Source organism: Zophobas morio, unplaced genomic scaffold (assembly GCF_036711695.1).
Source record: "Zophobas morio isolate AGI-343-1 ecotype UQ-CSIRO unplaced genomic scaffold, CSIRO_AGI_Zmor_V1 ptg000640l, whole genome shotgun sequence".
NCBI lineage: Eukaryota > Metazoa > Arthropoda > Insecta > Coleoptera > Tenebrionidae > Zophobas > Zophobas morio.
Window position 1 is genome coordinate 50370 of NW_026972743.1, and position 27486 is coordinate 77855.

At 36.3% G+C, this 27486-nt stretch overlaps 6 protein-coding genes, 3 long non-coding RNA genes and 1 other non-coding gene across 18 annotated transcripts; 4 read left to right on the forward strand and 6 right to left on the reverse strand.

Annotated features, from left to right (window-relative positions):
• Positions 1 to 1848: 1848 nt before the first annotated feature.
• LOC135121605 (eukaryotic translation initiation factor 6-like) lies at positions 1849 to 3228 on the forward strand. The gene is made up of 7 exons (XM_064045920.1): positions 1849 to 1996; positions 2121 to 2222; positions 2277 to 2452; positions 2512 to 2622; positions 2770 to 2928; positions 2995 to 3086; positions 3139 to 3228. Exons 1-7 carry the CDS (start codon positions 1906 to 1908, stop codon positions 3155 to 3157), a joined length of 750 nt encoding a protein of 249 aa, XP_063901990.1. The 5' UTR covers positions 1849 to 1905; the 3' UTR covers positions 3158 to 3228.
• Positions 3229 to 4665: 1437 nt separating this feature from the next.
• Positions 4666 to 8374, forward strand: LOC135121612 (RAD50-interacting protein 1-like). Of its 2 annotated transcripts, XM_064045929.1 has the most exons (22): positions 4666 to 4732; positions 4798 to 4857; positions 4908 to 5033; positions 5088 to 5200; positions 5513 to 5635; positions 5694 to 5771; positions 5826 to 5932; positions 5993 to 6174; positions 6226 to 6333; positions 6388 to 6523; positions 6584 to 6676; positions 6727 to 6858; positions 6919 to 6982; positions 7038 to 7150; positions 7208 to 7257; positions 7311 to 7402; positions 7464 to 7556; positions 7613 to 7730; positions 7787 to 7832; positions 7884 to 7969; positions 8032 to 8075; positions 8140 to 8374. In XM_064045929.1, the coding sequence occupies exons 1-22, from the start codon at positions 4730 to 4732 to the stop codon at positions 8315 to 8317; spliced, it is 2145 nt and encodes a 714-aa protein (XP_063901999.1). In that variant the 5' UTR covers positions 4666 to 4729; the 3' UTR covers positions 8318 to 8374. The 2 variants fall into 2 exon arrangements, with proteins under 2 accessions (XP_063901999.1, XP_063901998.1); XM_064045928.1 differs by having other exon boundaries at positions 6226 to 6523.
• LOC135121613 (uncharacterized) lies at positions 6822 to 8350 on the reverse strand. 3 transcript variants are annotated; one of them, XR_010279054.1, is made up of 5 exons: positions 8272 to 8350; positions 7993 to 8215; positions 7439 to 7941; positions 7005 to 7377; positions 6822 to 6889 (listed from the first exon to the last, which is right to left on the reverse strand). It is a non-coding gene; the product is annotated as an uncharacterized LOC135121613 (long non-coding RNA). The 3 variants fall into 3 exon arrangements; XR_010279055.1 differs by having other exon boundaries at positions 7005 to 7143; positions 7190 to 7941; XR_010279053.1 differs by having other exon boundaries at positions 7005 to 7941.
• Positions 8375 to 9499: 1125 nt separating the features above from the next.
• LOC135121614 (uncharacterized) lies at positions 9500 to 10036 on the reverse strand. Its single transcript, XR_010279056.1, has 3 exons — positions 9888 to 10036; positions 9609 to 9830; positions 9500 to 9550 (listed from the first exon to the last, which is right to left on the reverse strand). It is a non-coding gene; the product is annotated as an uncharacterized LOC135121614 (long non-coding RNA).
• A 781-nt stretch (positions 10037 to 10817) lies between these two features.
• LOC135121619 (uncharacterized) lies at positions 10818 to 11776 on the reverse strand. Of its 2 annotated transcripts, XR_010279058.1 has the most exons (5): positions 11701 to 11749; positions 11572 to 11614; positions 11380 to 11508; positions 11172 to 11306; positions 10818 to 10904 (listed from the first exon to the last, which is right to left on the reverse strand). It is a non-coding gene; the product is annotated as an uncharacterized LOC135121619 (long non-coding RNA). The 2 variants fall into 2 exon arrangements; XR_010279057.1 differs by having other exon boundaries at positions 11572 to 11776.
• Positions 11777 to 11864: 88 nt separating this feature from the next.
• Trnaw-cca (transfer RNA tryptophan (anticodon CCA)) lies at positions 11865 to 11936 on the reverse strand. Its single transcript has one exon. It is a non-coding gene; the product is annotated as a tRNA-Trp (tRNA).
• Positions 11937 to 18809: 6873 nt separating this feature from the next.
• On the forward strand, positions 18810 to 19917 carry LOC135121603 (prostaglandin E synthase 3-like). Of its 2 annotated transcripts, none has more exons than XM_064045907.1 (5): positions 18810 to 18856; positions 19087 to 19264; positions 19321 to 19381; positions 19597 to 19695; positions 19743 to 19917. In XM_064045907.1, the coding sequence occupies exons 1-5, from the start codon at positions 18849 to 18851 to the stop codon at positions 19901 to 19903; spliced, it is 507 nt and encodes a 168-aa protein (XP_063901977.1). In that variant the 5' UTR covers positions 18810 to 18848; the 3' UTR covers positions 19904 to 19917. The 2 variants fall into 2 exon arrangements, with proteins under 2 accessions (XP_063901977.1, XP_063901978.1); XM_064045908.1 differs by having other exon boundaries at positions 19324 to 19381.
• Positions 19916 to 23416, reverse strand: LOC135121601 (breakpoint cluster region protein-like). Of its 4 annotated transcripts, none has more exons than XM_064045906.1 (20): positions 23242 to 23416; positions 23015 to 23124; positions 22902 to 22948; positions 22431 to 22622; positions 22230 to 22355; positions 22100 to 22171; positions 21935 to 22042; positions 21728 to 21879; positions 21562 to 21676; positions 21387 to 21506; positions 21222 to 21324; positions 21106 to 21168; positions 20984 to 21049; positions 20859 to 20933; positions 20742 to 20804; positions 20546 to 20684; positions 20436 to 20495; positions 20321 to 20375; positions 20134 to 20268; positions 19916 to 20076 (listed from the first exon to the last, which is right to left on the reverse strand). In XM_064045906.1, exons 1-20 carry the CDS (start codon positions 23358 to 23360, stop codon positions 19978 to 19980), a joined length of 2019 nt encoding a protein of 672 aa, XP_063901976.1. In that variant the 5' UTR covers positions 23361 to 23416; the 3' UTR covers positions 19916 to 19977. The 4 variants fall into 4 exon arrangements, with proteins under 4 accessions (XP_063901976.1, XP_063901974.1, XP_063901975.1 ...); XM_064045904.1 differs by having other exon boundaries at positions 22103 to 22171; positions 22887 to 22948; XM_064045905.1 differs by having other exon boundaries at positions 20321 to 20372; positions 22887 to 22948.
• Positions 23417 to 24995: 1579 nt separating this feature from the next.
• LOC135121616 (uncharacterized) lies at positions 24996 to 26013 on the forward strand. Its single transcript, XM_064045931.1, has 5 exons — positions 24996 to 25229; positions 25307 to 25443; positions 25507 to 25569; positions 25623 to 25719; positions 25777 to 26013. The coding sequence occupies exons 1-5, from the start codon at positions 25065 to 25067 to the stop codon at positions 26011 to 26013; spliced, it is 699 nt and encodes a 232-aa protein (XP_063902001.1). The 5' UTR covers positions 24996 to 25064.
• A 95-nt stretch (positions 26014 to 26108) lies between these two features.
• On the reverse strand, positions 26109 to 27356 carry LOC135121618 (methionine aminopeptidase 1-like; the record flags this gene model as incomplete). The annotated part of the gene is made up of 6 exons (XM_064045932.1): positions 26109 to 26239; positions 26385 to 26480; positions 26534 to 26653; positions 26718 to 26871; positions 26936 to 27067; positions 27234 to 27356. Coding segments are annotated over 6 exons (696 nt in total), but the record flags the coding sequence as incomplete, so codon positions are not given.
• Positions 27357 to 27486: the final 130 nt, after the last annotated feature.

Consider the following 27486-nt stretch of genomic DNA (forward strand, 5'->3'; position numbering starts at 1 on the left):
TTAAGGCGACACACGGTCTAGAATTATATTAATTTAAGTTCTCTGACATCTACCTGTTAAGGTATGTTCGATGTCTTACTGTTTTGTACGAGTCTCATTCGTTAATTTACCAAAGCAAAAACCTCTTTTTCGGACGCATGCAATATTTTTACACTTATGCTATGCTTCAGGTGAGTGCATTGCTACGACGATTTATGTATGATAAACAATGTTCTTAACTCCCGTTTTAAATTTAATTAAATAAATAAATTTAAGTTTAAATTTTTATAGTGTGGTTGTGCACTTAGCTAACGAGAGGTATATGTAAATACAGCTTTTCCCAATACGCATTGGTCGCTCAAAGTTTGGCTTGGCCAGCGGTACTACTTTCACAAGTGGCCGTGCTTTTTGCAAGAATTTAGTAAAAGCTTGTTTAATAAGAAATAGTGCATATATATATAATTTTTATATTTTAGATAGAGCGCGCTAGTAGGTAAAAGCTTTAATACCAACGCGACGCCGCTTGTCGGAAACCTTATTTAGCTCTTTCTTTAAATGGTTGAGACAGTTTTAATAAAAAGAACGACAAGCCCTGCGACCTTCTTTCTGAAAGTATGCGCGTTCGTTGCAATAAGTCTGTAAATGTTTATTCGAAAAAAGGATAGCGCTGCTCGTTTATAAACGTTGCTGATGACTGAGAGGGCTTACTTGGACCTTCTCTCAGTTTTCACATGATATTGGTTTGCTGAAATAGTAGTATCCGTTACTTATAATCTGCTATGAGTGTAGTAGATACTGGGGGTGTTGAATCCGTAAGAATAGTGTTATTTTACTCGATTTACTATACTTAATGTCTGCACCCAAAGTCTAAAGGTAGATGCTGAAGGTATAATACTAGTGAATGGAGTGCAGTTTTGTAATAACACGCTTTAGATCTAGGAAATAAATAATCTAGCAAGTGCCCCTTACTATAGTCAATTGGTGTTATGTAGAGTAAAGCCTAGGGTGCTTTAATGTTTATACAATCAACCTACAGCTTTTAATAAAATGTAGGTAATACAATATTTTTATTTAGATCGCTTTTTTAAAAAACCATTAACAACTAAGTATATGAAATTTAGAGCGATACTAATCTTATTAGGGCCCTTACCACGCCAGAAGAAGTATGCCATTCTTTAGTGGGATGGGATTCATTACCTAGATATTGAATCCTTACAATCCCTGATTTACCCGACCACTCCTGATAGGTAGCTTGAAGTACTCAAAGTTTGTTGACTTACGAGCACCAAAAAAAAGTTATTTACAAACTATTGACAGCGCCAGTCTCTTTAAATCTAATTTACAATTTATCAAAACAAAAACTCTAGTCACTATATAAGGACCAATTCTGTAATGCTAGGGTAACTGGTTGGATATGCAAGAACATCATACCGGGACGGAGAATTATCTCCGTAGTAAAGACACGTAGACTGAAGGCCGTGGGTTTCATTCCCATTATAACCTACAAATTTTCTTTAGGCTATAGTGAGATTCAAACACGTGTCGAGCATGCACGCTTGAACCGTAGTAATCGGGGGTAGTGGACTTCTCTTATTTTTCTTGAAGCTTATTCATTTTTATTGATTTTTTTGTCGAAAGCGATGTTTTTGGCTATTGGGCAAATATGTAAGTTATTGTAGAAGATATAGTTGAATCCGCATTATATTCCTTTCACGGTTTCATTGTAAGTAATTATTGGTAATATTAAGTCTTCAAACGTTGGCGAAAGAGAATTTCATACAGTATTTTTTTAACTCTTAAAACCTTTCACAAGGAAGCTCGTGACGTCCATCCATAGGATGTTCGTTCATTTGGAGGCACCTCCCTGATTTTTATTAGTTTTTACTATAATACTCCGGGTCTATTTAAAAACGAATTTCCCTTCTGATGGCTGTAAGAATAAAATTTGAAAATAGTTGTGACATAGGTGTTTATGCCTCCTTAACTAATTCCTACTGCCTGGTGGCCTCTGGAGGAGGTAATATGGTGCTAAAATCACTAAAGCTATCTCCTTTTCAACTGAAAATTTTTTGTTTTTTAGCCTTTTTTTTTTTTGGTTTTGTAAATATGAGCAATAATATCTTTTTCTCCTTGTTACTTAGGGGAATCTTTTTTTAGTACCTTCGCAGCAGAGTTAGAGCACCACATACCCGTGGTGCACGCCTTTATCGGAGGTTGTCGTATTATAGGAGCTCAGATTGTCGGTATATTTACTTTAATTCTGGCTTATTAACGTTCAAAATATAATTTTTTTTTAGGAAATAAACATGGCCTCCTGGTGCCAAGTATTACTACGGACCAAGAACTACAACATTTACGTGATTCTCTTCCGGATACTGTAGTTATTCAAAGAATTGAGGAAAGACACTCAGCTTTAGGAAACGTTATAGCTTGTAACGATTACGTGGGCCTTATACATCCCAACCTTGATAAGGTCGCTCGCCTTATTTTAAAATTATGTAAAAGATTTTTATTATTTATGACCGACCACAGGAAAGCGAGGACATAATTGCAGATGTCCTACAAATTGAAGTATTTAGACACACTATAGACCACAGCGTTTTAACAGGATCGCACTGTGTTCTTAGCAACCATGGCTGTTTGGTGTTTTTATTTTTAATATTCTTATACGATTACTACTATTTTACGCTTTATATTAAAGTACGCACTTTTTGTTTAATTCTAGTTTGCTATTTATTTTCTTTTTATTGCTCAACTCAAAGATTTTTAACTTCAACTTTTTCTGTCAAGCTTCCACCTTTCGTAAGCGTACAAGATATGCAGGAAGCGGCTTCTTTACTTCAAGTCCCTGTAGCCGCAGGCACCGTAAATCGAGGCCAAGAATGTCTGGGCGGTGGAATGGTCGTCAACGATTGGTGTGCTTTTGTGGGCGCAGACACAACGTCGATGGTAAAGCGTCTTGTTTACTTTGTAAGCAATTTGTTTTTGCCTATTCGCGGTTTTCTGCACTGTAAGGAAATTTCGCAAATTGAAAATATATTCCGATTGGGTGAGCAAGGCAATCCCGAGCGCATTACGACGGATATGAGAAATGATTTAATCGCCGGGTATACACGAATTAATTCATAAGAATGTAAATTTATTTTTATTTTTTTGCAGACTCACCACTCGAAGCTAATATATTCTCAAAAGTGTTGTTGATCAAGTCTTTCAGACAATAGTGAATTTTTGATATAAATAAACTTCCGCTTTTATGCGTGCTCGCTAATAACAATCTTTACACGTTATTCAATGATTTTATCGTTTTTCCAATTTATCAAGTTTTCATTTACCGGCCTTTCACGTAACAAGAAGGCAATTGAAAAATTTTCAATAAAAGCCAACAAAAATTAATCACTTGTATTCAATAGATAACCTAATTTATTTTCATATAAATAAGTTATTTAACTATTTTATTCCCTTGACTTCGTATACATCTTAAAAGGACTTTATTATTTCTTAGAAGAATTCCTATTCCCTTTAAAATGGCGTTTATTATTAAAGGAGTGAAATTTAACACTGAGTTCGCCGCGACCTTCTGGTTATATACGAACTTCCTGATTTATTTTCATTTCAATTGCTAATTAGAGAATTTCACCAAATTAATACGAAATTTTCTTTTGCCTTCTCCCACTACTAAGTCGATTTTTTTAAGTAGTGGATGGTATACTATAATTGTGAATTAACTTTCATTATTTCCACTTTTTTTGTGATCCAAGTTTTTTAAATTAATTCCTCTAAAGAAGCTGTAAGGTAATATATTCCTTTTGGATTCGTTCAACCTTGGTTTTGCAGTGGACACAGTAATAAAATTCTCTTCCGCTTCAGAATCTAACAACATTCTGAATATCAAGTAGTCTTATCTGGGATCGGCAGTGTATAGCTTAATACAAGTACCCATCTAACTGCACACGTGTAAAACTTAGTAGAAACTGAGTAACTATTTTAATATCCGTCTGCAAAACACGGGCTTTGAACCACCCTCTGTTACCCCTTACTTCTATAGAAGATATTGAACATAGTTTTGGACAACTTTTTAGATGATTAATAATAATATTAGTTTGTTAATGACGAACAATTTTTTCAAACTCACCTAAGCGTCACCAACTTTTTACAACACAAGAAGTTTCTACTCCTGTTTTGCCCATTATCACGTTCTCTAACCACTGTCCTAATGTAGACTTAAGTTTTGTACTGGCGCCTTGTTGCTTGATTTGCACTACCCTCTCTCTAGTTGCTAAGACCTTGAGGTATTCAAGAAAGGTAAAGCATCGTGCCGGCTATGACCTTCTCAACTTTAGGTATTACTTGTGTGTGTATAGTTATATTGTATTATATTAATACTGCGTCGTTTATAAGAAAAGGCCAAAAAACTTAGTTTTCATTATCGTGGTTTGCGCCGGTAAAAGGATGCCGTTTTCGTGATTTACGTCACTAAGGAGTGTTGTATTTTTGTATGGAACAAAATAGCAAAACTTACAGAGCTATACGCGTTACTACCGTAGTATTTTGACTTAGGATACTCTACTATCTAGAGCAGTTTATTATAAAATTGTTAAAACTTATAAAGGTTCTTAAAAAGTTGAATTTATTTGTTCGTAAATAAATTTTAGTAAAGTTAACATGGTGAATAATGATGAATTTATATAGAAGAATATATGGAAAGCGGCCGTTCATGCTTCTTAGCTGTCTTTTTGTTGTATAAACTTCTATGGTTTCTTCTTTTTAGAAGTTTTGACAATACTTGCCAGCTAGTGTTTTTTTTTATTACTTAAATAGAAAAATCTTTCTACTCTTCTTCTTGAGGCGAACGCTGTTAAGTCAGAGCTTTATAAAAAAGTATTTCTTTGTTTTTTATATTTAAAATAATTAAGACTAAATGACTTTAGGTTACAGATGACGTTGAACAATCTTTAAAAAGAGATAAATTTTTCAGAAACAGTCTTGAGGAAGGGAAGAAAAAAATAGAAACTTTACAGGAAAAATACATAAAAGTGGAAACGTTAATGAGAGAAGTTCTCTTAACTTTTAACTTTAATTAAAACTTTTTTAATAAAAATATCGATTAGCTAACTTCCTGTGAAGCTTACGCCTCCAGTCTTAGGGCCCCTTTAGAAGAACTTTTTGAACTTAAAAAAAAACTTAACTACTACAAGTGGTGGAGTACAATTTTGACTTTAAGGTTTTATTTGAAGTTGGAACTTTTTTTTAGTATAAGTTGAAACGAAACAGAGTTGCTTTGAGTTGTAATATATATATATATTGTGTCTTTAGTCTCCTTATTTTCATTTTGCATTATTAAAAAGACCAATTTTAAAGCAACTTTGTTGAGATTCGTTTGTTAAAATCTCATTTTTAATTTATGGTATTAAAAATAATACCAAATAATACACAACGCAGTATTAAAAAATTTTAAAAGGTACGAATTTTGGGTTTAGCTAAGTAAAAATTATTACATCTATAAAATATCCCAAGTTAACCACCAATTGGTCAGCGATGACATTCAGAAAGTTGTCGAGCCTAAAAATATCGCTTTCGGTTCTGAGCACAACGCGTTGACTGGGTCGCTGCAATCACTACAGCATTTTTGTAATCTTCTAAAACTTCTTCAAGAAAGGTCACTTTAGAATACATGTCCTTTTCTTAACCTTATTATTTCCGACAATGTTTAATAGCAACTGTACCATTTTACGAGCCTTTTGTCAAGCGCGCTTGCGTTTTTGCTTATCCAAAGTCCATTCGAAGCTTCTAGCGTATGTTGCCTATTGACGGGCTGCCTTAGCAGCTCGCTATTACTGGCTCTGTAGGGAGCTGAATGGCCTTTTCCAGCTAATCAACTGGCCGTCCGCAGATGTGATGGGCTCTCCTCACATCCAATCGGTCTTACCTCAACTAGTTAGCCTTCTGCACTTTGGTATTCGATTTCCGTATTCACGTGTTTTCCCATGTACCACGTGCCTCATTGACATCGCAGGACACCACCTATACAAGTCAATGGGCCCAGCGGAGCTCGAGTGGCTCAATGAGTCCGACCCACCGGCAGATATCCACATGCTCTCGCCGGAAGGAATGGTCGTCCGTTTGCTCTTTGTTCCTGTGTTCAAGCGGTTTCGTTTCCACTTTTCTGGTGACCACCAAACCAATCGAGTAGATAAGGTTGCTTGGCTGCTCTGTTCTTCGCATATTTCGTGATTTTTTTCTGCCAAGCCCGAATGGTTCATGACTTTTGTGGTGAATATTCTCGAAAAACAACGCGTGTTTCTGAACACTGCGCTGCAGAGCATTTTTAGCGACGCCTCTGCTGAACGCGTGATGGTGTCTTTTGATCCGACCACAAGTGGGGTGACGAAGCTATTTGTCTTTATGCAGAGCCTCGCAGCGGCATGGCTTATCAATGAGTGCGTTAAGCCGAAGTTAAAGGAGGAATTGGAAACTTATTTATCGGATCTTTCTTTATTCCGTCACGCCATAGCAGAGACGTTGAGTTTTGATCAAGAACTCGCAGGTACTTTGCGTATTCTGTAGGCTAGCTCGTTCTGAGGCTCGTGCCGCTGAAATGCGCTAGGCAGCCTGAGGCCTTATGAAGTTCCGCTGTGCGTCGATGTGTTTTGTGAAGACCTTGCGGTTTTTGAAAAGTGGATTCAGCTTGAACAAGAGGGTACTTTAGCCACCAATCGCAAAGCTCGTTCTGCAGTACTGTTCAACAAGCCACGATGAGCTTCTACGAAAGATGCTGGAACAAGAAAAATAAGTTTGATTCTAACTTTGAAGATCTCCATGAGGATGGCAAAGTGCTAGACTTCGCGTCGACTTTCTTAAGTTTGCTAAAGTCTATTTCTGGTTCTCAAACTTCGACATTTTCCATTTCTTTCTTTAGTTTTGTTTTTTGAATAATAACAGAGAGATATTTGTTATTGAGAAACGAAGAACGCAAGCTTGCATTTATTAAGCACGTGCAAATGAAGTAACAAAAAGTCCGCTGTTACCTTTTTAGGGTGCCCATTTTTTATCACCAATAGAATTTTAGATCGCTTCTTGACGGATGCCGAGCAAATTCTTTTTGGTGTGGCGAAGGATAACGGCGCCCGTTTTTCTCAAATTCAAGAGTTTGAGACGTTCTGCAAGCTGATAAGTCTGATTATCGCAACTGGTCGCATTACAAGCTTCTTACTGGTTGCCGTATAATAAGGCAGCTTGACCTTCATTCGTCGGGCCATCTGGGATTGGTCGAACGATCTGGTAAGCCATTAGAACTTTCAGGCTGCTTGCTATTATTGGTCGTTCTCTGCCAGGTGTACATAGACCTGCACGAGGCGTTGAAGACATTGGCCCCTCGCCCGCCTCCCTCTGGCGCCGGCTCTGTTTTTGAAGGCGTGGTGGAGAAGTCAACAAGACTTTCATTAATAGATCTTTTTTTTACTTTTCAACAACTTTCTTCACTGAAGATTCGAGGAATTGGAGGAAAGAGGCGCTCAGCTGGTGGTAGACGGCGTCGTGGAAACGTTCTGCCAAGACCTCGAGGGCTACTCGAGACAAAGGTCGGGCGTGCGCTCCTCCGTGGTTGCGCCTGACCAATACACATGTGACCCACTAGATGGGTGTTAGTGGGGCCGCAGGGATTGGCCCTTCCGGTGCTTTCTGAGTCGCTCAGTGGCCCCTTCTCCGTCTTAGGCCAGCAGTTACTCTCAACGAGGAGTATTTTACCAGCGGCGGTTTATTATGTATTAGAGCAATTCCAGGTTTCTCCTAAAATTTTTCGACTCTGTAGCTTTTTGAGACTGTTTGGATTAAAGTCGCAGGCAGCATTTCACTAGGTAGCCAGTGTCTCGTGTGAACAACAACGAGTGACAAATCTTTTGCTATAGAGCTGCTGCGCAGAGTCGTTCTTACGAATTACTTTAATCCTAACGGATGTCAAAGATTCTGTAACGATATGAAAGTGACCTTTGAAGTGCTTTTTATATATTTACTTGCCTTGTGTCCATTCTTCTTTCTTGTCTTTGTTATCTTTAGATTTTCTCAAATTTTTCTCCGTATCCCGAGCGGTACTTGCCAGAGTATTCGTCTCTTCTACTGTATTCTGCACTTCGGGCATCTAACTAGATACACATAAATGTTTAGAATTGCTGACGTCTGTAAAATTATGACTGCATCTCAAGAACAATTGGAAAAAATTAAAACTCTGGAGTCGCCCTCCCTGCAAGAAGATAATAAAGAGGTCTCAGATCTGCTACAAAATCTCAACATTCATACTTTGCCGCTCCCCACTGTCGTGGATCTTGTCTCCAGACTAATTTAGCAGTTTGTTACTAATAAAAATATTAGCACTTCTTGTCCATAAAGCTCGTCTCATAATAATATATTATTCTGGTAGCAAAAAATAGTTTAATTATTTCAAGAAACACTAAGAAAAAGTCACTGTTACATTAAGTATAACAAAAATTGGAAACAAAAAGTGTAAAGTTATATGACTACCAACTACAACTGCATTTATAATAAACTTCGTGATATCGTTCAGCTTCAGAAGGCAGATTAATTATTGTAAGGGCTCACTTGTCAAGGTTTATAGAATACTTTATCAACGGTTTGGCCGAAACGGGTGGTAGTTATAGTCAGTTTTATCCAAGTGGAGCTTCAGTTAAATTTAGTTAACCCATTCGAAGGGACTCACTCATTTTACTAAACCGAAGTTTTTTTTTTGAGTTAATATATAAAATTATAATATAAAAGTTTCCTGCCAAAAAAAAGGTGTGATTGCCTATAACGTGAGGTGTGGACCCCCTTTAAATACGGCGTTTACTATGTGTTAGAAATAAGCGCAAAGAATCGAAACTCTGCTCCTTGCTTTTAAAAGGAACAAAGAGATCTTGTTAGAAAGTTTAGCTAACAGATGTTGTAAAGTTCCTTTGTAAACGAAGTAAAAAGTTTTTCCGGACGTGAGAAGACAAAAAAGGTGAGAGTTATGGGAATTTTATAAACTTAACCCTTAAAATTGCCATTATTAAAAATAAAAAAAGAGAATTATTTAAATTATAACTTTTTGCAAAAAAAAACATCTTATTCATTTGCCCATTCGAATCCGTAACCGCAGGTCTAGTACTGGTGGCCATTTTTCCAAGTGATGATTTCTCCAGTGGTTTTTCCAGGTCTTTCAAGAGAAAAAGAAGAGATTAATCTCTATCCTACATAGGACCAGGTTGGTATGTCAGTAAAAGAAAAAATAAAATTTTAGGTTTCGGAATTGAGGTGGATTCTATCAACTTTAAGGATGTAGTGAGAAACAAATAACATACAATATTTCGCTTGTTTGATATTATTACTTCTCTAAGTAGGTTCACCATTGCATTATTTTAATATCTTAAAAATTATACTACGTGTTGCACTGAGTAAATATGTGTTTATATAAAAATAATGAGCTAATTAACTATTTTAAAAAAAAAATAAAAAAAAATTGTCACTCTTTCAAAAGAACATAAATAAAAGAGGAAGAATCGGGAGTAAAACCCTTGAGAACTTTAAGCGCGAAGGCCTTCTAAAAAGATTTATGAAACATTCTTTTGATTCATTCAGATTTTGTTTAAAGTGTATACCTTTCTATGCATACTCGTAATTTAATATAACTGGGCAATTGAAAGTAGTTAAAAAATGCTTAGATAAATCTAAGATCCCTGAATTATAGCTGAGGTGGAATCCAATCCTTATAAAAAATATCCTTAACATATTTAGGAGCACCAAAAAAATAACAATCTAGGCGTGACTTTAACGTAGTTGCAACCCAATAAATTAGGTCGTTATCTAACTTTGACAATTCCCTATTAACAAAGGCACGGCACATTAGCCAGCATTTATATATTGTTAGAGATCGATACCTTAACGATTTGCTGCCTCCATAAGGCGGGAGTCCACTTTTCGGGCAAGGTGGGAAATCTAACAAAAAATTAGCATACCGACTGTTTGGCCGCAATGCTAGTCTCCAGCAGTAGGCCTCAAATCAAGTGTACTCGGGGCCGCCGTGGCACTTTTTTGCAGCGGTTTATCACCACGTTAGGCTGAATAGCATAAGTCCAGACTAATACGCCTCGAGTCACTCACGCTATGCCTTCGAAAGATTTATGGGCGCCCTCTCGCGCCAGATAGACTTACTGAACGCTCGCAGTAGTCATTAAAACATGAGACAGAAGGGGTCCTACACGCTGCATGATTAAAGGCCGCATATTTTGCTTTACTGCTTTCCTTACACTTTGCAACAATTCGCAAGCTACTTACCGTAAAGCTGCAATCAGTCAGAGGACTAACAAACCTTTTTGGTTACGCTTAAAAAAAAGTATAATTTGGACAGACCTCCCTTGAGCAAAGGCACACAAAGTTGAAGGATTCTATGTGGTTTCTTTAAGGGGTACAAAATGCCAGAAACCTTTCATCTAAAGAAGAGGTAACATAGTTCATCTCTACGAACCTAAGTAGCTTTGCTTAACTCTAGTTTTATTTAAAATACCCTTTTTTAACTATCTGCTCTTAAGATGGACTTTATTTACTTTTGAGGGGTAACTGCTGGTAGTTGTTTAATAACTTTTAAGTTCATATGGCTAACATAAGTTACCTGCGGATTAATTACCACAGTAAGTGGAACCTTAGCGCGTTAGTACGACACATCCCGCCTGAATTTTAACTCTTTTATTTAAGATAAATATTATTTAAGGCAATGTAGGTATATTTAACTATATTTCCTGAGAGTTATTAAGATTAAAAAAGATTGAGCTCCCTTTAGAAGATTTTGGACGACTACAGTTTGTTTTTATTTAAATTTTGGAGAATTTAACTTAAATGCCGTTTCAAGTTTCACTCAATAATAGTAATATTAGAAGTAAATCCTGAGTTAGCTGTCCCTACATAAGTTTTTATATAAAAATTAAAAAAAAAAGGATTAAATGAAAATAGAATAAAAAAGGGCTTTTATAACAGATATTCTCTAGAAATACAAAAATAAACTTTCACCAAAACGGTATTAACGTATAATTAGGGGGGGGGGATCAATTTAGATTTAAACCAAAAATTGCAGAAAGCAAAGCTAATAAAATACTATAACCAACTTACAAGCCCTTTAAAAAGAAGTAAAGTAAACGTTTTATAAAATGGCCACAAAGATAAAATACCAGTTATTTATCCTTATTACAAGAGGCTGTGTCATAATTTAAAGTCATGCCGTTTAAATAATCATCGGCAATATCAAAAATACTCAGCCATTTCTCAATTAAATCGTCTGCTTCTCCTGTAGAGACAAACAGCAACTTTGTAAAACAAAAAGATAATTGCGTTAGTGCCGCATTATAAAAAAATAAAAAGACCAAGATAATTTTTCACCTCAAATTTTTTTAAAGCAACTTTTAAATTTTCAGTGACTTTTTTAATTAGCTCCGCCAATTTTAAAACTTTTTCGGTTTCCTCACTTAGTCCTTGAAAGTGCAAATTTTCAGGAGAGAGCAGAACTTGCTAATTTTGTGGTATATATTTAACTAAAGATTGTATAAAAACGAGTTTTTAAATAAAATACACATTTTTATTAAAACTTCTCTCGGCCCCTGAACCGCAATAAGAGCTGCTAGTTGGAATTTAATAAGTCACTAAATATAACTAAAAAATATATAAAAAAAAAAGCGGATAAAGCCTAAATGTTTGATTAACGTATCCTCTATTGAAGTTTCCCCGATCATATTTCCGCTCTGCTTAGGTGTCCAAGTTGTAAAGACAAATTTAATGCAATAGTAGGCAAAAAACGGCACGACTCTTAATATCAAAATCCCGCGGTTATTAAAGAATTGAAAAAGACAGTACAGCAGCCGAACGAGTGACCCCGGTGGGAATCGAACCCACGACCATCAGGACTGGAATCTGAAGCGCTACCGCTGCGCCACAGGGCCACTAGAGGGGTATGGCACAATTTAATTTAAAAAAGCTAAAATAGGGTTTTTCGTGTATCACTTTTGAAAACTATTTCTTGCTTGGACATAGAAAATTTTTTCCTACAACGACCGCACACTTAAACTTACGGATATATATTTTTTATTTAATTGGCTTCTGTTTACAAATGATTTTAGCGCTTAACCTGTCTTTCCACCTCAAGAGGGCTTGGTGTACGAATTGGCATCAATATATCCTCCTGAGGGGGTATTATGGCAACACCGAGCAAATCTTGTATTATTTGAATTACTACACCAGGAGGGTGCCACCTCCACATTATTAATCGCAGAACCTCCAGGTAAATTCAGGTTTTGTCTTAGTTACTTAATGACGGGTGTCTTAGCTCTATCGTTTAAGAGGGCGGTTAACTGTGCTTTGCTTTTCAGTTAACCTTTTAACGAGCAAAACTCTGGGAATTAAATAGAGTTGTTTTACGGTTACTGGTAACTAAATATACCACTTTGTTGGGCACTGCCTAATTCGTTAGGAAATGGTACTCAAACTTATCAGAGCTTTTTAAAAACCGAGCCTGTCGTTTAGGGTCAAATTCCATAGACCTACTCTTGCAAATTGAACCCAGGCGACAAGTGTGAACATAGTACCAGTAACTTATAAAGGCTTAGTACAGACTAATTTAAAGGGCTTTGATTGTGAAAACGAAAACTACGGAAGGGATGTTTGTGCACAGCCAACAGACTTGACAAAATTTTTAGCAACCTTTAAGCGACATTCTATCTCCTTGCTAACTTTTGCCCCTACTAGTTGATGTAGTAGGAACCTTTAAAAGCTCGCTAACTTTTGCGTTGAAGTCGTGAAGCTTTCTAAGATCCTGAACTTCTGAAAAAGTACCTAGTTAATTTTATTAGCGAGCGCCGTCGAATAAAAAGCTCTGCCGCTACCGCGGAATGCTTATACGACAACTTGATGCTGGATCTTTCTTTATAAATACATTAGTAACCTGCTATTCGCTTTAAAAACAGCCTTAAAGGAGAAATTACAAAATGTAATAGACGTGGAGGTGAAAGCGGTTAACTTTTGAGTGCTTCGCATTGCCATCCCATTACCGTCTCTGATTAACAGCGAAGGAGGCGGGTTGGTGACCAGCACTTTTGATAAAACCATCGTAGTAGGTTTGGCCTTGATATCATCAGCGAAATCAGAAGGGATGTACCACTTAAGCTGCCACTTAAAGTTTGTAGTTCACTTAGTTCTTTGTCAAAGCGTCAAAAGTCCTTCGCTGTAGTGTGCCGGAGACACTGCGACCTTTATCTGGTATTAAAAAATAATGTTTGTTCTGCCTGCTTTTGGCAGTGCTAAAGATCGAGACTGTCTTGCCGTGGCGGTTGAAAAAACGTTTTTAAAGGAGCGCGATAAATTGTCAGTAATTCAATTTTTTGTTTTAAGACCAACTTTTTTACGATACAGGAATTGAGCTCGTAGCCTAATCTAAATAGGCTAAAGGAGGCACCTACCTAAACATGGGTAGGTATATGATCACAGGTGGCGCTGAGACCTTCTGCCATACTTTATACTTTAAAGCCCTGTGCATCCTCTACAGGGTCTTGAAATACTTTCTAAGTGGCCAAGTCTTCTGCATTCGAAATGGTACTACGCTGTCAACGCTACTTTTGGGCCTCAAAGTAATGCAGGTTTTTCTGCTCTCGACACTACTGTTTGCGCTTTGTGTACTTACCTTCATATTTCCTTCAAACCGGCACACACGTATTTTTATATACGTCGACGAGATCTCGCCCACACGCTACTTTCACTTTCTTTTTAAGGGTGAGAAATCTTAACATTGGGTAAATTACTTAATAATAAAAATCAACAATAAATTACGCTGTCAACGAAAAAGCTTTTAATACTGTGCGCAAAGAGCAAAATCCTTGCATTATAAAAGCACCTACACGATATATTAATGGCTCATCATGATCCACACTTAGCCTGCAGAGGCATCCAATGCAGCTTTTGACTGAGCACTCGAGTAGCAGCTACTACTGTTTATGAAAGTTTCGCTACACATTTGAACCGGAAGTAGGCAAAATAACTTATATGTGTGCTCTGGAAAAACGAGCGAAACTACCGCCTCAGCTTGCTATTCTCGAGCCTTATTTATATATATTACATATATATGTATTAGTTAGGTTTCCCACTACACTAAAAAGTAAATATCATCCCCAAGAGATATTAAATTAATATATAATGTACGAATAACTAATGTTAATACCTAGATTATGTTAGATATACCTCCATTCATCCATATCATACCAGGTACCAAGGGCATGTGCTTTTCCATGTGCTTTCACAGCGTTAGTTACACATCTTAACACCTTTTTTACTGTCTCACAATTTAGTGTATGTTTCTTATACTATAAATACCTTCGCATTAGCGTTAGTAAGCTGGCCTCGCCAAAAAGAGAAAGTAATACTAAACTAAACAGAGACATTTCGGAATTCAGGGCTTATGAAAGTATTAGATTAAGCAGCGTACCCGGTAGCGTCAGGTTGTAGAATGTCAGTACAACAATTAAATAATATAATAGCTCGCTCTTCCATTCTTATCATACTAAGCACCCTTCCTCGAGGATGCTGGGCACCTGCAAAGGCCAGTATATATTATAATCAACTTCTCGAAATTCCTATGCTTCTTTTTTAGTGCGTAAAAAATTCCATTCGAACATTACTCTCAAAAACATGACCTTTAGTGAACGAAACGCGCTTTAATATAAAAATGATTTTGTTAGTGTAATATCATGCTCGTTTAGAACAAAGTAGTCTATCAAGGGTAGAGAGAGGTTATGACTATGTTCACACACAGTTTTCTTCCTGAAGTAACTTGATAGTTATGAGGACGTTTATCACAGTTTAATCGCGCCTAACTGAAGAGGTAGAAATTAAATCATTCCTTAGAACAGTCCCGAATATTAACCATGTTGAAACTCCTTGAAGTCTTCTACCATGTTTCTTAAAATAGCAAGGGCAGTTATTATTAAACGGTTATAGGGGATACAATTAAGTATATTGTCCATATAAAACATTCTAGTTTACCAGTCAAGAATTACTAAGATTTTCTGAGCACGCGCAACAAAGGGTATTAATCTAATTAAGCTAGTTTTGTTTTTTTTTAATATTACATATTTTTCAACAAAAGTATAGCCGTAAAAACTTTGAGTAAATTGACATGTGAGGACAGCAGACCACATATTTTTTCAGATTAAACCTTTTTACAAAAATTCTTTGCAAAAGGTTAAGATGCCCCCCTAAACAAAAAAAGATTCTAAGCATACATAGAGGCTTCTTACTAAAGTATTCTTTATCTGCATAGCAGTTATATCTAAACCGGCTAACTCTGGCAATTTTTTACCTTTAGGGAGAAGAAACGGAAGTGCAAGTTGCTTTCCCTAGTGCAAAAGGCTGTTCGCGTCTCAAGATCTCTTCTCCTTTTTAACTTTTTAGATTTGCTGGAGATTTCCCAGTGGATCGGGAATAAGTTGACAAACATTTGTACACGCTAGCAAGTCAGTTTATGAGTGTCGCAAAATCAATATACTCTACAACAGATCCTGCTAGCTTCTAATAAATCCCATTAGCTTGCTAAAATTTTTATACTTTCACCTACAAAAATAATAATAAACTTTTATAAAGCAGGTCCATATATATTATCAAAGGTACTGTCAACTTTAGTATATCTTTACATACATGCGATATTCCTCCTGACATCTAAGTTTTTTTAGCTCTATACGTTGACGGCATCACCATATATTGTTATTAAAAATCACCTGCTCTGGCTTCTAAATATGCGCAGGCCCTATTTTATTTACTTGAATTTCTAGCTTGCCGAGTGGTAACCTACGATAAACCTTCTTAAATGCCATGCGTTGCTCATCACAAGAAAAGAATAATGATAATTTAAGCACTTACGCTATTGCGAACACTTATTACTATTATCCGCCTCTAATTCTTAAAGGTGTTAAAGTGCCATGGGGACTTATATTTTTTGGACGTCATCATCAGGACGCAGTGGAATTAGTGGACACACGTTGAATGCCTTGCAGCTGGTTCAAAAGGTAACCCACGCACTCTAATACCGCTGTGTGCAAAAAGCGCAATGTCCTCAATTTAATACATGCGCTTGTATTGAATGTATGCGAGCCCTTATGGCCTACGCGTTGCTTGGACGCAAGTGCACTGCTGCAGAGCAGTATAAGCTCTTGCGATGGTAGCAAACCCACCCTATTTTTTGCGCAACTACGAACGGTGTTTGAAACAACTTGAAAACCTTTTCCTAATTACCACTAATGCTTCTTCTAAAGGTATTAGTAGGTATCATAATACCACCAGTGGAAGCGAAACTTACTTGTCCACGAACGCCTTTAGCGCACACTTACTGTCTGTGTGCCTTTACACATGTATATATGTAATATATAACGATGAGAAACTTCAAGGAGACTGAATGCGAAATACGCAATATAACTCAAGTTATTAGCAAAAAAAGCTATTTGTACTTGATTTTACCGGGTGTCTGCCCAAATTTATATTATAAAAAACTTCCATCACCTGGCACTGTCAGATAAAGTACCTTAGCGTTATTTTGTGATCTTTAATTTAACTAAAAGCCTGATTTCGGGTATCCTATTAAAAAAGAAACAATTATTTTTGCCTTATAAATCATAAATGTAGAAAAAGCCAATTAAATCTTATAAATAAAGCTAAAATCTGGTCGTAGAAGAGTTGGGCAAAGGTAGAATGGTCTTAATGCTGGCTTGCAATATAAAAGATTCCAAACTCTTTAAAAAATCTCTTTAAAATGTTTACTGGCGCACCTTGGATAATGTGAAACTTTAAATTTTTTTGCACCGTGAACGTGAGATAGACCCACTTTTGCAATAATTTAAAAGCACAGCTGTAAAATATTTACTTTAAATGAATAAAAAAGGTATAAACTATCTCCTGCACACTTCCTAAAAATATATAAACGACCATATCCTAGAAAAGCGACTTAGTAATGTCTTCAAAACAACAAACAGCTCAAAATATTTCTACATGGACGAAGGGAAAACGCTTAAATTTAAAATAGCTGTCTTCTAGTTATATGAGGTAACGCTAAAGGTCTTTAATATTGTAAAGGAAACCACTAACTTGAGGTTATAGAAGGTATAACGCCTGTAGTATGTAAAAAAAATAAATTAATAGATAAACTGTCAAAAGAAGAGAAAGTCATCTTCAGCTCCTTGGAACCCCTGTCGGTTTTTTTTGATATTACAGTAAGTAGTGGCTACAAATTGCGGCCGACTTAGGAAAATGTATAATATATCTAAAACATCACATGGTTAACACCGTTACAGAGTCCATATGTGATAGGGTACAGAGAAGAAGACCGGTATTGGATCAAACGCATTATATAAAACTACTGAGCTTTTAAACTATAAGGTAATGTAAGACAAAGGGGCAATAAGAAATTCAAATTAAACCCCTTTACTTCTGCTACCTTTGAAATAGTTCCTTCAGTTAATTTAATATAAAATTATAACTTTCTATAAGGCGCACACTGTCATCAGTTTAGTCGCCCATTTTGTTTTTTTATAAAGAAGCAAAATCCTAGTTTACTTAAATTTTTTTTTTAAAATTTACATTTTTAAACATCTTGCTTTACTCCTATCCCACTACTATTTAACAAAATATAGTGTAAAGTACCTGAACTCAATAAATTCTATAATTTTCCCCGTTAAAAGATTAAGGATATTTAACTTCAATAAGCCAATAATCGACTTTTCGTAAAAAGTAGAGCCTTCTCTCGAAGGAAAAAAAAATTAAATGAATATTTTTAAATCTTTTATAATAAGCATGTTTGGTTAGCTCAAAGAACATACGTGCCTGATATATATTAATTCATTCAGTAGTTAAATTAGAGGTAAAAACACAGTGTATCTGCTCTAACTGAAAACGAACCACTTTTTGATTATAGAAAAAAATTTTAAACTAAATATATAGCTCCTTGTTAAAAAATAAGTTAAGGTCAATACTTAAAAATAAAAGCCAATAAATTTTACTTTAAAGAAAGACCAGTTATCAGGGCAAAAGCTTGTTTTTTTATGGACGGCGACATTTTTCAAACGTTAATTATATAAGCAACCTCCAAAGTAAAAATAAAATACATATTACACCCCTTACAATAGGAACAATCTATAAGCCAGAGTAACCGAGTATATAAAATGTTAATAAGTCTATATAAACAAACGACTTTATTCACGACAACAAATATCCATCTGGTATAATAATAACGTTAGGGCTCGATACCTTTACATATGATTTCTTGCCCCCCTCTAACCCTTATGGTTTACTGCTTACTATTTACCAGTTCTCGCCTGAGTTCAGTTTGCAAGAGCAGGGTCTATGGATATTGATCTTAAACGACAGGCTCGGTCTCTGCAACAATCTCTGATAAGTTGAGTACCATGTTCTAACGGAGGCAACAACCTAAACATAGAAAAGTGGTAAATTTAGTACCAGTAAACGTAAAACAAATCTGTTTTAAGCCCCAGAGTTTTGCCGGTTAAAGGGTTAAAAGTGTCTACATTGTGGGTGGTTAAAAACTAAAACTAACTATCAATGACTGCGCAAATAATTCGACCGACCACCATGCCAACCCCCTTTAAATTGATAAAACATAAGCAAATGCATAACCCACAAGTAAAAGAGAAGCAACCAAAAAAAGAAAAAGACGAGGGCTTTAGAACACGTGATAATACGCAAATTCGGGAAAATTACAGTTCCACGGTCATTTACACACGCGCATTGTAACATCGGTTTATTTAGACAAAGCCTAGCTTTCCGTGCAAATCTTCAGTAGCAAGCTTGTGGTGTGTCTTGGCATGCAGTCGTAAGTTTGTCTTCTCTTTTTTTCTCAGAACTTCTTTTGCTGGATTCGTTGTAGAACTGGCCCTACTCCTTGTTATTTTTACGGCTTTTAAGATTATGTTCGCCTATTTTCGTTTTAGGACCTAAAATTTATTCGTTGATAGTACGTATAGTGCCTTTTTGGATCCCAATGCATATTTTGTTTTAGGTTAACTTCTGAGGAATATTTATCTTACCTTTTTAATATTTTAGAAATCTAGCACCTTTTCAGTGGGCTCAGGATAAGCGCTCCGTATTCCTCACCGTCAACTTACCTGATATTAAGGATGAGAAAGTCGGTTTATCAGAAAACAAAGTAACTTTTGAGGGGAAGAGTAAAGATGCTTTATGGACTAACGAGTTGGAACTGTATGGAACTATTATTAAAGATGTATGTATTTATTTATCTCCTGGCTTGTGTGAAAGACAATTATTATTTTTATTTAGAAGTCGGTTATTGAAAAAAGCGATCGTAAATTAACTTTTACTTTGGCTAAGGAAGATACTGGTAGGTGGCTCCCTATATTAAAAAGGGGATTCATATTTTCAATTTTTTTTTGGGATTATGTCGTTTGTGTTGTAAAATATACTTGTTTATAGGGTATTAGCATCTCCTTATTATTGTATTGTTATTATATTTCATTACCGAGGCTTAATTTCCAAGAATTTTCCTTTGCCAATAAATTTAGACTTTTTTTTGTAACTTTTTTTTTAAATATACAGAAAAATTTTGGCCGAGGTTGCTTAAGGGCAACAAAAGGCACCACTGGTTATCTACCGACTTCTCGAAGTGGAAGGACGAGGACGAGAGCGACGAAGATGGTTACCTTGTTGCAAGTTTTCCTGGATTCTATAACATTTTTTTGTAGACAAATTTGGTGGTATGGACTTTTCTAGTATGATGAACGACAGTTCTGGAAGGGATTACGACATGGAAGATGACGATCAAGAGTTGGAAAATAGCAGCGACGAGGAACCGGCCGTAAAGGAGAGTAATGAAGAAGCTCCCGAAGCCGCAACAGAAGTTTAAGTTTAATAATAATAAAAAAGAAGTGTTAAGATTTATTGTTTTTGTTAAAACAAACTCTCAAGAGTAACGAGGGGCTACCTCGGCTTAAGCGAAGCTACGACACTAACAAACCCGACAAAGTCCCCCTGGTCCGATTGGAGCGGTAGCACAAAGTTTTGAGAGGAAGAATTGAGCTGTTGTATTGTGTTATAAAAGAATCGTGTAAGTCGCAGACAGCCAAGCATAGTCACCTTTATTAGAGGCAGAGTGCACTCACCGTACTTCTTTTGCGAACGCGCGCCTGCAGCAATTAGCTTGAAGCTCTGGCACTGCTTAAGGTGGGCTTTGAAGGTGTGACCCGCTTCACTATCTTTACTTCGGCCGCTCTGGTGGTGCGCTAGTCATCCACGTGTAAAGGCAGTATATAGAAGCTCTTACGCAACCCACGGTGACGAGTATACTTTTCGTCGACGTAAAGGATGCTTTCGGGCTCCTCAGGAAGACGGAGTGAGCAAGCATGTACTGCAGAGATAATATATGCAAGGGGCTTTACTCTTCCACATCGCATCGCAGCGTAACAGCAGTACCCTCCTGAAGCCATTCCAGCGATACTCTGCCGACATAATGAAACTGCATTCTCTTTTGGAAGAGGATCGTTCTTACCCAATCACTTTCAACTTGAGGGCGCCAGACGCACGAAAGTGACTCTTCGCGGGTGCGCAGTCGAGGCGGACTCGGTTCGAAGGAAAGGTCTCATGCCACTTCCTTCTATTTGGCAAGGGCGGCAGTCTGGTCGTTTGTCCTTTAGGACACAACACTGTGACAGGCACAAGGGGGCATTTAGTCAATTAAGAAATACCTGCAGCCTCTCCTTTTGCTATAGAAACGCGTTGCGCCCAAGTCATCGCGAAATCCTTACTCTCTGTGCAAGTTTCCAGTTTTATATATTAAAGAAGACGCATAATGCAAATACTACCAAAAAGCACAGTGAATACGCGCTGGCGCTTTCCATAAGACGTAAGGCAGACACCGTGTTCGTACGAGTAGAGGTCTACAGTCAGGATTAGAGCTAGAAGTTTCGGATTGTGGCGCTGTCCTTACCGATTTTGTTCTTCACTCTCTGACGTTTGGCCGAGAGCTCGGCAAGGAGGCGCTTCTTAGACTTCTCTGAGCCGCACAAGATGAGAACGCGTAGCGAATAAATGAACAAATAAAAAAAATACTGCATATATTATCAATGTCGCCTTCGATCTTTTTAAGTTTGGAAACGATATACATCAGAATGTCTATATGAGATGCTGGAGGGGGAAGCTACCAAACTTCAAAAGAAGTAGAATACTGTTATCGACGGGGCGTTGCACTGGATCAATAGAGAAGATTTCGTTCAGGTTGACTTTCCATAAAAATTGGAGTGCGTCTTTTCTCCGCTCGCTCTCGTATTTCTTTGAAGAAAGCGCTAACTACCGGCACAGCGCAGAAAAAACCGCATATTGATAAGGGAAACCTTCTGAAAAAGGAAGATCGAGTCGGTGAATAAAACGCACACCCTCCACCGACGCTTTCCGTGGGTAACTTCGACAACTTCGTTTTCCAATAAACACCGCCTTCCTGGAATTTCGATTGGCTGAAAAACGTTTGTCTGTTACCAATAGGAAACAAGAGCTCTCATTGGGAGGTACCTCTTCTGCGCTCACAACCTTCTGGGCAAGAATATACACGTGCTCAATGCTGTCGGCGTAGCGCTTGCGGTCGTTGATCAACGTGGTCAGGTTTCTACAGCGTCTTGCTGCTGTCCTACCAAGCGTTTCACTATATGAAAAGAAACAAAAAGTAAGGGACTCCCACTGAACGGCGGGATAGTCAGGATCTGTCGGTCCCATGACAGCTGCGTAGGTTTCCAAAAGCATAAAGTAGCGTGGGATGCGCTGGACAGGCATTATTAATATATCTTGCACGCGGTAACGGTGCACGTTGGGCGGAAGATGCAGAGCAATACTCTTTAATAAAAAGAAAGAAGAACAGAGAAAATAACGGCTTGATAAGAAAACTAACGTCAATATAATCAACGAACATAGGCCGTTTCCGTCGACACTCCCGCAAAGTTTCGATGGCCTTAGAATAGTTTTCCACGTAGTTTAAGTAATCTTCAGAAGTAGTTGTCTTTTGCCAACACAATTAATAAAGGTGAAATGTAAACTTAAACTATAAAGGTCGCACCACAAGATCGGTTAACAAACTGCTCAAAGCGCAACCGCTGGTGTGCTGCTCCTGGCTAACTACCGAATTCAGCTAGGAAAGTTCGTACGCAAAATGCGCAGAAAAAGAGAAGTGATGAGCAGGGGCAAACCTTTTCATAGAAGGGCCGGTGTTTCCGGCACAACGTCCCGACGTTAAAGAAAATAATATTCAGTGATTCTAAATCAATAATAGGAAAAGAGCTATCCACACGCGCTTTTAGCGGTTTGTAGAACACCTGCGCAAAAAATTGTAAATAAAGTAAACAGAATATATAATGTTAAATACTTTAAATAAAAAAATTCAATCGAACATTTATAAGAATTTCTAACGCATTGAGGTAGTTGTTTTCTGTGTAAACCAGTTCTTGAGCTACACTCATCAACTTTTTATATCTCTTTTGATTTTTTTGTTCTTCTTTTCGTTTAACATCTTCAAGAAACTTAAGTTCGAAAATTACTTTCTCTAGTTCATATTCAACTCTGAGAAGGAGATAAAGGCAATCCTACAAACGAAGTAATAAATAAAAAAGTTAGTGTATATAAAATATTTTTACTCAAAAACTTAACTTGTTACTCAATTTCAAAATTTTTTGGTTAAAAATTAATAGTAAAGGTATAGCCTTAACTTATAAAAGTTTTCGTGTAAGAGAAGCTTTAATTTTTTTTTAAAAAAAAAAAAAGAAAACTCTGGGACGGGAAGTAAAACCATTATAACTTAATTAATAAACTAAATTAATTTTTTAAAGGAATAAATATAGTAAAACGACCTCGCGACAGTTCACCTTTTCTATAGTTTCGTCCCAAAAGGGATCGAAAGCTAAGACTGGATCTATTAAATTTTGGAAAAGTAAACTATACGAACGGAGATAAATTAAGGTTATACTACAAAAATTACTTGACGAGTCTTCATCATTGAGCATAAAATTTAGTTCTGGCAGAGGATCTCTCTCAAAACAAAAAAGGTCGTTCTCTATACAATTAGAGTGTCGTTTGAGGAATTTTGTCCTTTGTATAAAAGTAAACTTAATTTTTTTTAATAGATTTCATAATGAAGCAGTTATAGTATACAACTATAACATAAATAGTTTAAAATAGTAGAATATAATTAAGTTAATAACGCGCCTGAGTTTTTGGCATATAACGGCGAGATGGTCACTAGCTGGGAGAGAGGAAACTAAGTCTAACCAAGCAGTTTGTATTTCTTTCGCAAGTAAATCTGGTAATCTTTTACATTGCTTCATGTCTAATTAAACGAAACGTACACATCGAACAAAGCCCTTATGCCAACTCAGCTGCTGCAACAAGTAGAAACAAAAAAAACATAAAAACTCTGCAGTTTAAAGTTACACAAAAGAATTTTCTAAATACGGTACCCTTTTTAATTAAAACTTCTTACTTTTTTAGGTAGTTGGCCAATCCTGAAAATTATAAGTTCAAGTACACGCGCTTACACTCCTCCTTTAGAAATTTCTTATTTTTAGGTTTATAAGCTACTTTACTGACAGGATAAACTTGCTACCGGTTTGGTAAATATTAATTGTATTTTCTTAAGGTAAGATATTCATATTATCTGCTTTTAATTGTTCTAATCGTATTTTTCTCCGGACTCACCAGGTTATTATTAGTGTTGTAGGCTATTTGAAATTAGTCTTTATACACCTGATTGTTAACTTTATTTATACAGTTAATATATTATGATATTCCGAATATAATTTCTTTAAAATTATCTGATTTAATAACTTTGCGTGTGCGCAAAGCAGTTTGGAAAAGGAACTCTGAGGAGGGGTACTTTTCGCACAATCATTCAATGTATTCAAAAAAAAAAGACAAACCAGCAACAGTTTAAAAATATTAAAATTTATTTATAGGGACCCTTTTCATCTATACTATTAAGTCATTCTTTTAGTAACACTAATAACCTCAACTTCATTGCCACCGTCTAGTAAGCATTGTTTCTAACGACGCGTTTGTGTATCTTTACAATGAAATGTTACACCCAAACTCGGGGTTGTGTTCACCCCTGTGGTTAGGTCTGCAAAGCCCTTTGCGATTTATTACCCTTTTGAGAAGCATTACTATTGGGGAATAAATGATTTTTTAGAAATAAATAATTGCAGTGTGTGTCTCCCACTTATAAATTATAGATTTTAGATGCTATAACTCTTTAGTCCGTATATAATACACTTATTAAGGGAAGGAGATAATAGGTTGTCAGTCCACTAATAAACAAGAATTATCCCAAACAAAAACTTTCCATGGCTTTAATCTGATAAATTGATATGAATATATTTTTATGTTTGAACAATCAATGAACTGTAGAAATTATATATTATTGCTCGCTGTCTGAGTTGCTAATTAAGAAAAGAGCGCTTTGATAAAAATAATGACCTGCGCGGAAGATGCGATGGGCAGTGGATACGATGTTGTTGACGACAACATAGCTAATCATATAAGCTTCTATATAGCTTTCCATTCTATTAGAGTGCTATTGGAGATGTTTTAAATAATTACAGATCAAACTTAAATACATGTTGTAATGCATAAAAATTAACAGTATCTTAATAATAAATAACTTGTAAAACACAACTCTTTACGACACAAAAGGAGTATGCGAGGGGAGGGGTGGTGACACACCGCGCCAAAAAATTATCAGAGAAGACTAATATTTCATTTACTGCTACTTTAAAAAACAAATTAGTAATTTACTTAAATTAATGCCCCCTTATTTTAGAAAAGGGTAGTAAAAGGCCTTCCAAACGCATACTTTGACCTTGAAGGCATGTGAGGTTTACCTACAAACGCCCCCGAGTAAACTTTTAAAAAATTTACTTTCTCGGCTTGGATGCGCGTAATAATTTTATAACTGTCGGTTCTAAAAAAGCATCCTTATGGGACTAAAAAGCCTCCCATTGAAATTATATTAGCAGCAGCTTAGTGTTAACAATATGCTCAGTCATCCTGTAAATTTTAGTATGTCCTTTTCTACCTCTTTACAAAGTCAGCAGCGTTACAAGTTTGTTTACTCTGAATTTTTTAATAAAGAAAATACTTCAACTTTAATAAATACTATAGCTTCTGTTTTACAAGAAATTACTTATTCCTTGCCCAAGGTTATCAGACTGAGACTTAAAATATTTTAAGTTACTTTTGATTTATCAACTAAACTATTATACTATAAATCTGAAAGGAGGAAAATAAAGTGGCGAGTCCTTTCAATTTCTTAAAGGAGCCGAGTATTTCGATTCTCGATTATTTTACCAGAATAGCTTCGTATGTTCACTGCACCAGACATTGCTTTGTCCTAGCATTAATATACATTGACAGGTGCGTTTTTCTGTGTTTTACAGAACAAGGCTAAGGCCTCTAGTAAAAAAAACTATTAAATAGATTTATGACCCACGGATCACTCACATTAAGTCCTTGTAATGCTCACAGACTGTTACTTACGAGGTATGTATTTATAACATAATTATACCCTATGACTCTAATTATTTCATATAAAGTCTTTTGGTCGCAATAAAATATTTCGATGATAATTCTTGCAGTAATGCGTACATGGCCAAAGTGGGTGGTATCCCAAGAAAAGAGCTTTTAAATCTAGTGATCTATTCAATAACACTTTTACAGTATAACGCTTATATATCTTTTCTTTCTTAGGAGTTATGCTTTTTATTTACTATAAAATTTCGCTTGAATGTCGAAAAAGATCTTTTTGAGGATTATTGCTTAATTATATTAAAAAAGTATGACAGGGATAAGCTGTATACTTCTAGGTCGGAGCTTATAAGGCCTTACTACGCTATGGCTTGCCCACCAAAAGTAAAGAGACATTTTCTTACTAGGAGTCATAGCGACACCGATCTCAGCGCTGAAGGCAGAGCAAAAAACCCATAAAAAAAAATCCTACTTAAATTTATCATAAACTATATAAAAAAAATTTGCTTTAAAAGTTGTTGATGCTAATAATTTACTATGAATCTACTTTATATAATTATGTTTAAAAAGCCCAATAACTTTTGTAGTTCATAGTTTGTCCAATGGTTGCCTTATCAATCCTGAACTTCAAGCTGTATTTTCCACCAAGGCTTCCCCTTCTTGTTTTCAGTCAGTACTTCACATCCTGTTGTGTTTTTATGGTTACCATTATTTCAATAAAAAATTCATAATCAGAGATAATAAATAACATAAACTTCTAAAAGTTTGTTTAAAATTCAAGAAACGAAATTTTAATCCTAATTTTTTTATTACTGCGACGAAGCTACTACCGTTCTTCGTGATGAGCAGTTGATGCTCAAACTGTGCAGAGCGCTTCCCGTCTTTCGTTACAGAAGTCCAGTCGTCCGGCCACATTTTATCGTGAACTTTTTTTAAAATTAAGCAACCGCCAGCGCGTTTGCAGTATAGAAACACCTACAAGTGCCCAAGTTGATCATCGGTTCTATTGTAAACACGTGGCCTTCCTTCATAACGCCGATGGCCTTGTTTTTAGCGTAGTGAGGCACGTTTGGAGTCGTGTGGAAGAGCTCATGGATCCCTTGTGTGGATCAATAACAAGCTTTGAATCAGAAATAAAGAGGAAAAAAAGAACGCAGATGCACCATGACCGCAGTAGGAGCGAACTACCGAAAGACCGCAGGCAGTGGCGTGACTTTGAATAATTTCGCCGATGGAGCGGTACAACGCGCCAGGCCTGCAGATGCGGATCGCTTTTTGTAGGCACTCGTAAGTCGATTTTATAAGGCGAATGGAGCTCTTTGGTTGTTATAAAGGTTAATTAGCAATAACAAAAAAGGTAAAAACGGTAGAGGATACCGACCTCGTCTGCCTTTCCTACAAATACGGTTTCGTTGAGATCTCCATGGTACCCGTCGTGGTAGAGAGTGACATCAATGTTCACAATGTCGCCCTCCCGCAGTGGCCTCTGGTCAGGAATGCCATGGCAAATAACCTGTGTTTAAAAAGTAATTAATAGAAAAATAATATTTAAGCAGAAAATTACGAGTAATAAAATATGCAAAGTACTTTTAAAATTAAAAATATAAAAGTAAAAAGTATACAAACTATAACAATTAAAAAAATTAAAATAAATGATAGCTGTATAATAATTGCATTGCCTCGTTGACGGACGTGCAGCAGGATTTGGGAAAACCGCAATAGTTTAAGGGAGACGGATACGAGTCGCGTGCCAAGCAGGCTTCGTGGACGATCCGGTCAATTTCGTCTGTAGTTATGCCGGGCTATACAGTTTTAATAGTTATCAAACTTTTTACAATAATAAAAAACGACTAGAAAAACTAAAAAAAAATTATCTCATTGAGTTACCCTAATATAACCAAATATTGAGCGCAAATCTACCTTGACAGCAGC

Excerpts from the sequence above, each read along its gene's own strand:
- LOC135121605 (XM_064045920.1), top strand. The coding sequence starts at position 1,906 with ATGGCTGTAAGAATAAAATTTGAAAATAGTTGTGACATAGGTGTTTAT. Across the intron at positions 2,623-2,769 it reads TTAGCAACCATGGCTGTTTG|CTTCCACCTTTCGTAAGCGT; the intron begins GTGTTTTTATTT and ends TTTTCTGTCAAG. Across the intron at positions 2,929-2,994 it reads GCGCAGACACAACGTCGATG|GAAATTTCGCAAATTGAAAA; the intron begins GTAAAGCGTCTT and ends CTGCACTGTAAG.
- LOC135121612 (XM_064045928.1), top strand. Across the intron at positions 5,201-5,512 it reads AGTACAATTTTGACTTTAAG|CGATGACATTCAGAAAGTTG; the intron begins GTTTTATTTGAA and ends CCAATTGGTCAG. Across the intron at positions 7,833-7,883 it reads CGCAGGCAGCATTTCACTAG|AGCTGCTGCGCAGAGTCGTT; the intron begins GTAGCCAGTGTC and ends CTTTTGCTATAG.
- LOC135121603 (XM_064045907.1), top strand. Across the intron at positions 19,265-19,320 it reads ATGGAACTATTATTAAAGAT|AAGTCGGTTATTGAAAAAAG; the intron begins GTATGTATTTAT and ends ATTTTTATTTAG. Across the intron at positions 19,382-19,596 it reads TTTGGCTAAGGAAGATACTG|AAAAATTTTGGCCGAGGTTG; the intron begins GTAGGTGGCTCC and ends TTAAATATACAG.
- LOC135121601 (XM_064045902.1), bottom strand. The coding sequence starts at position 23,360 with ATGAAGCAATGTAAAAGATTACCAGATTTACTTGCGAAAGAAATACAA. Across the intron at positions 20,496-20,545 it reads CTCAAGTTGAAAGTGATTGG|AGTATCGCTGGAATGGCTTC; the intron begins GTAAGAACGATC and ends TTATGTCGGCAG. Across the intron at positions 20,269-20,320 it reads TACTCGTCACCGTGGGTTGC|AGCGGCCGAAGTAAAGATAG; the intron begins GTAAGAGCTTCT and ends GCGCACCACCAG.
- LOC135121616 (XM_064045931.1), top strand. The coding sequence starts at position 25,065 with ATGCTCAGTCATCCTGTAAATTTTAGTATGTCCTTTTCTACCTCTTTA. Across the intron at positions 25,230-25,306 it reads TTACTTATTCCTTGCCCAAG|GAGGAAAATAAAGTGGCGAG; the intron begins GTTATCAGACTG and ends TAAATCTGAAAG. Across the intron at positions 25,570-25,622 it reads CACAGACTGTTACTTACGAG|TCTTTTGGTCGCAATAAAAT; the intron begins GTATGTATTTAT and ends TTTCATATAAAG.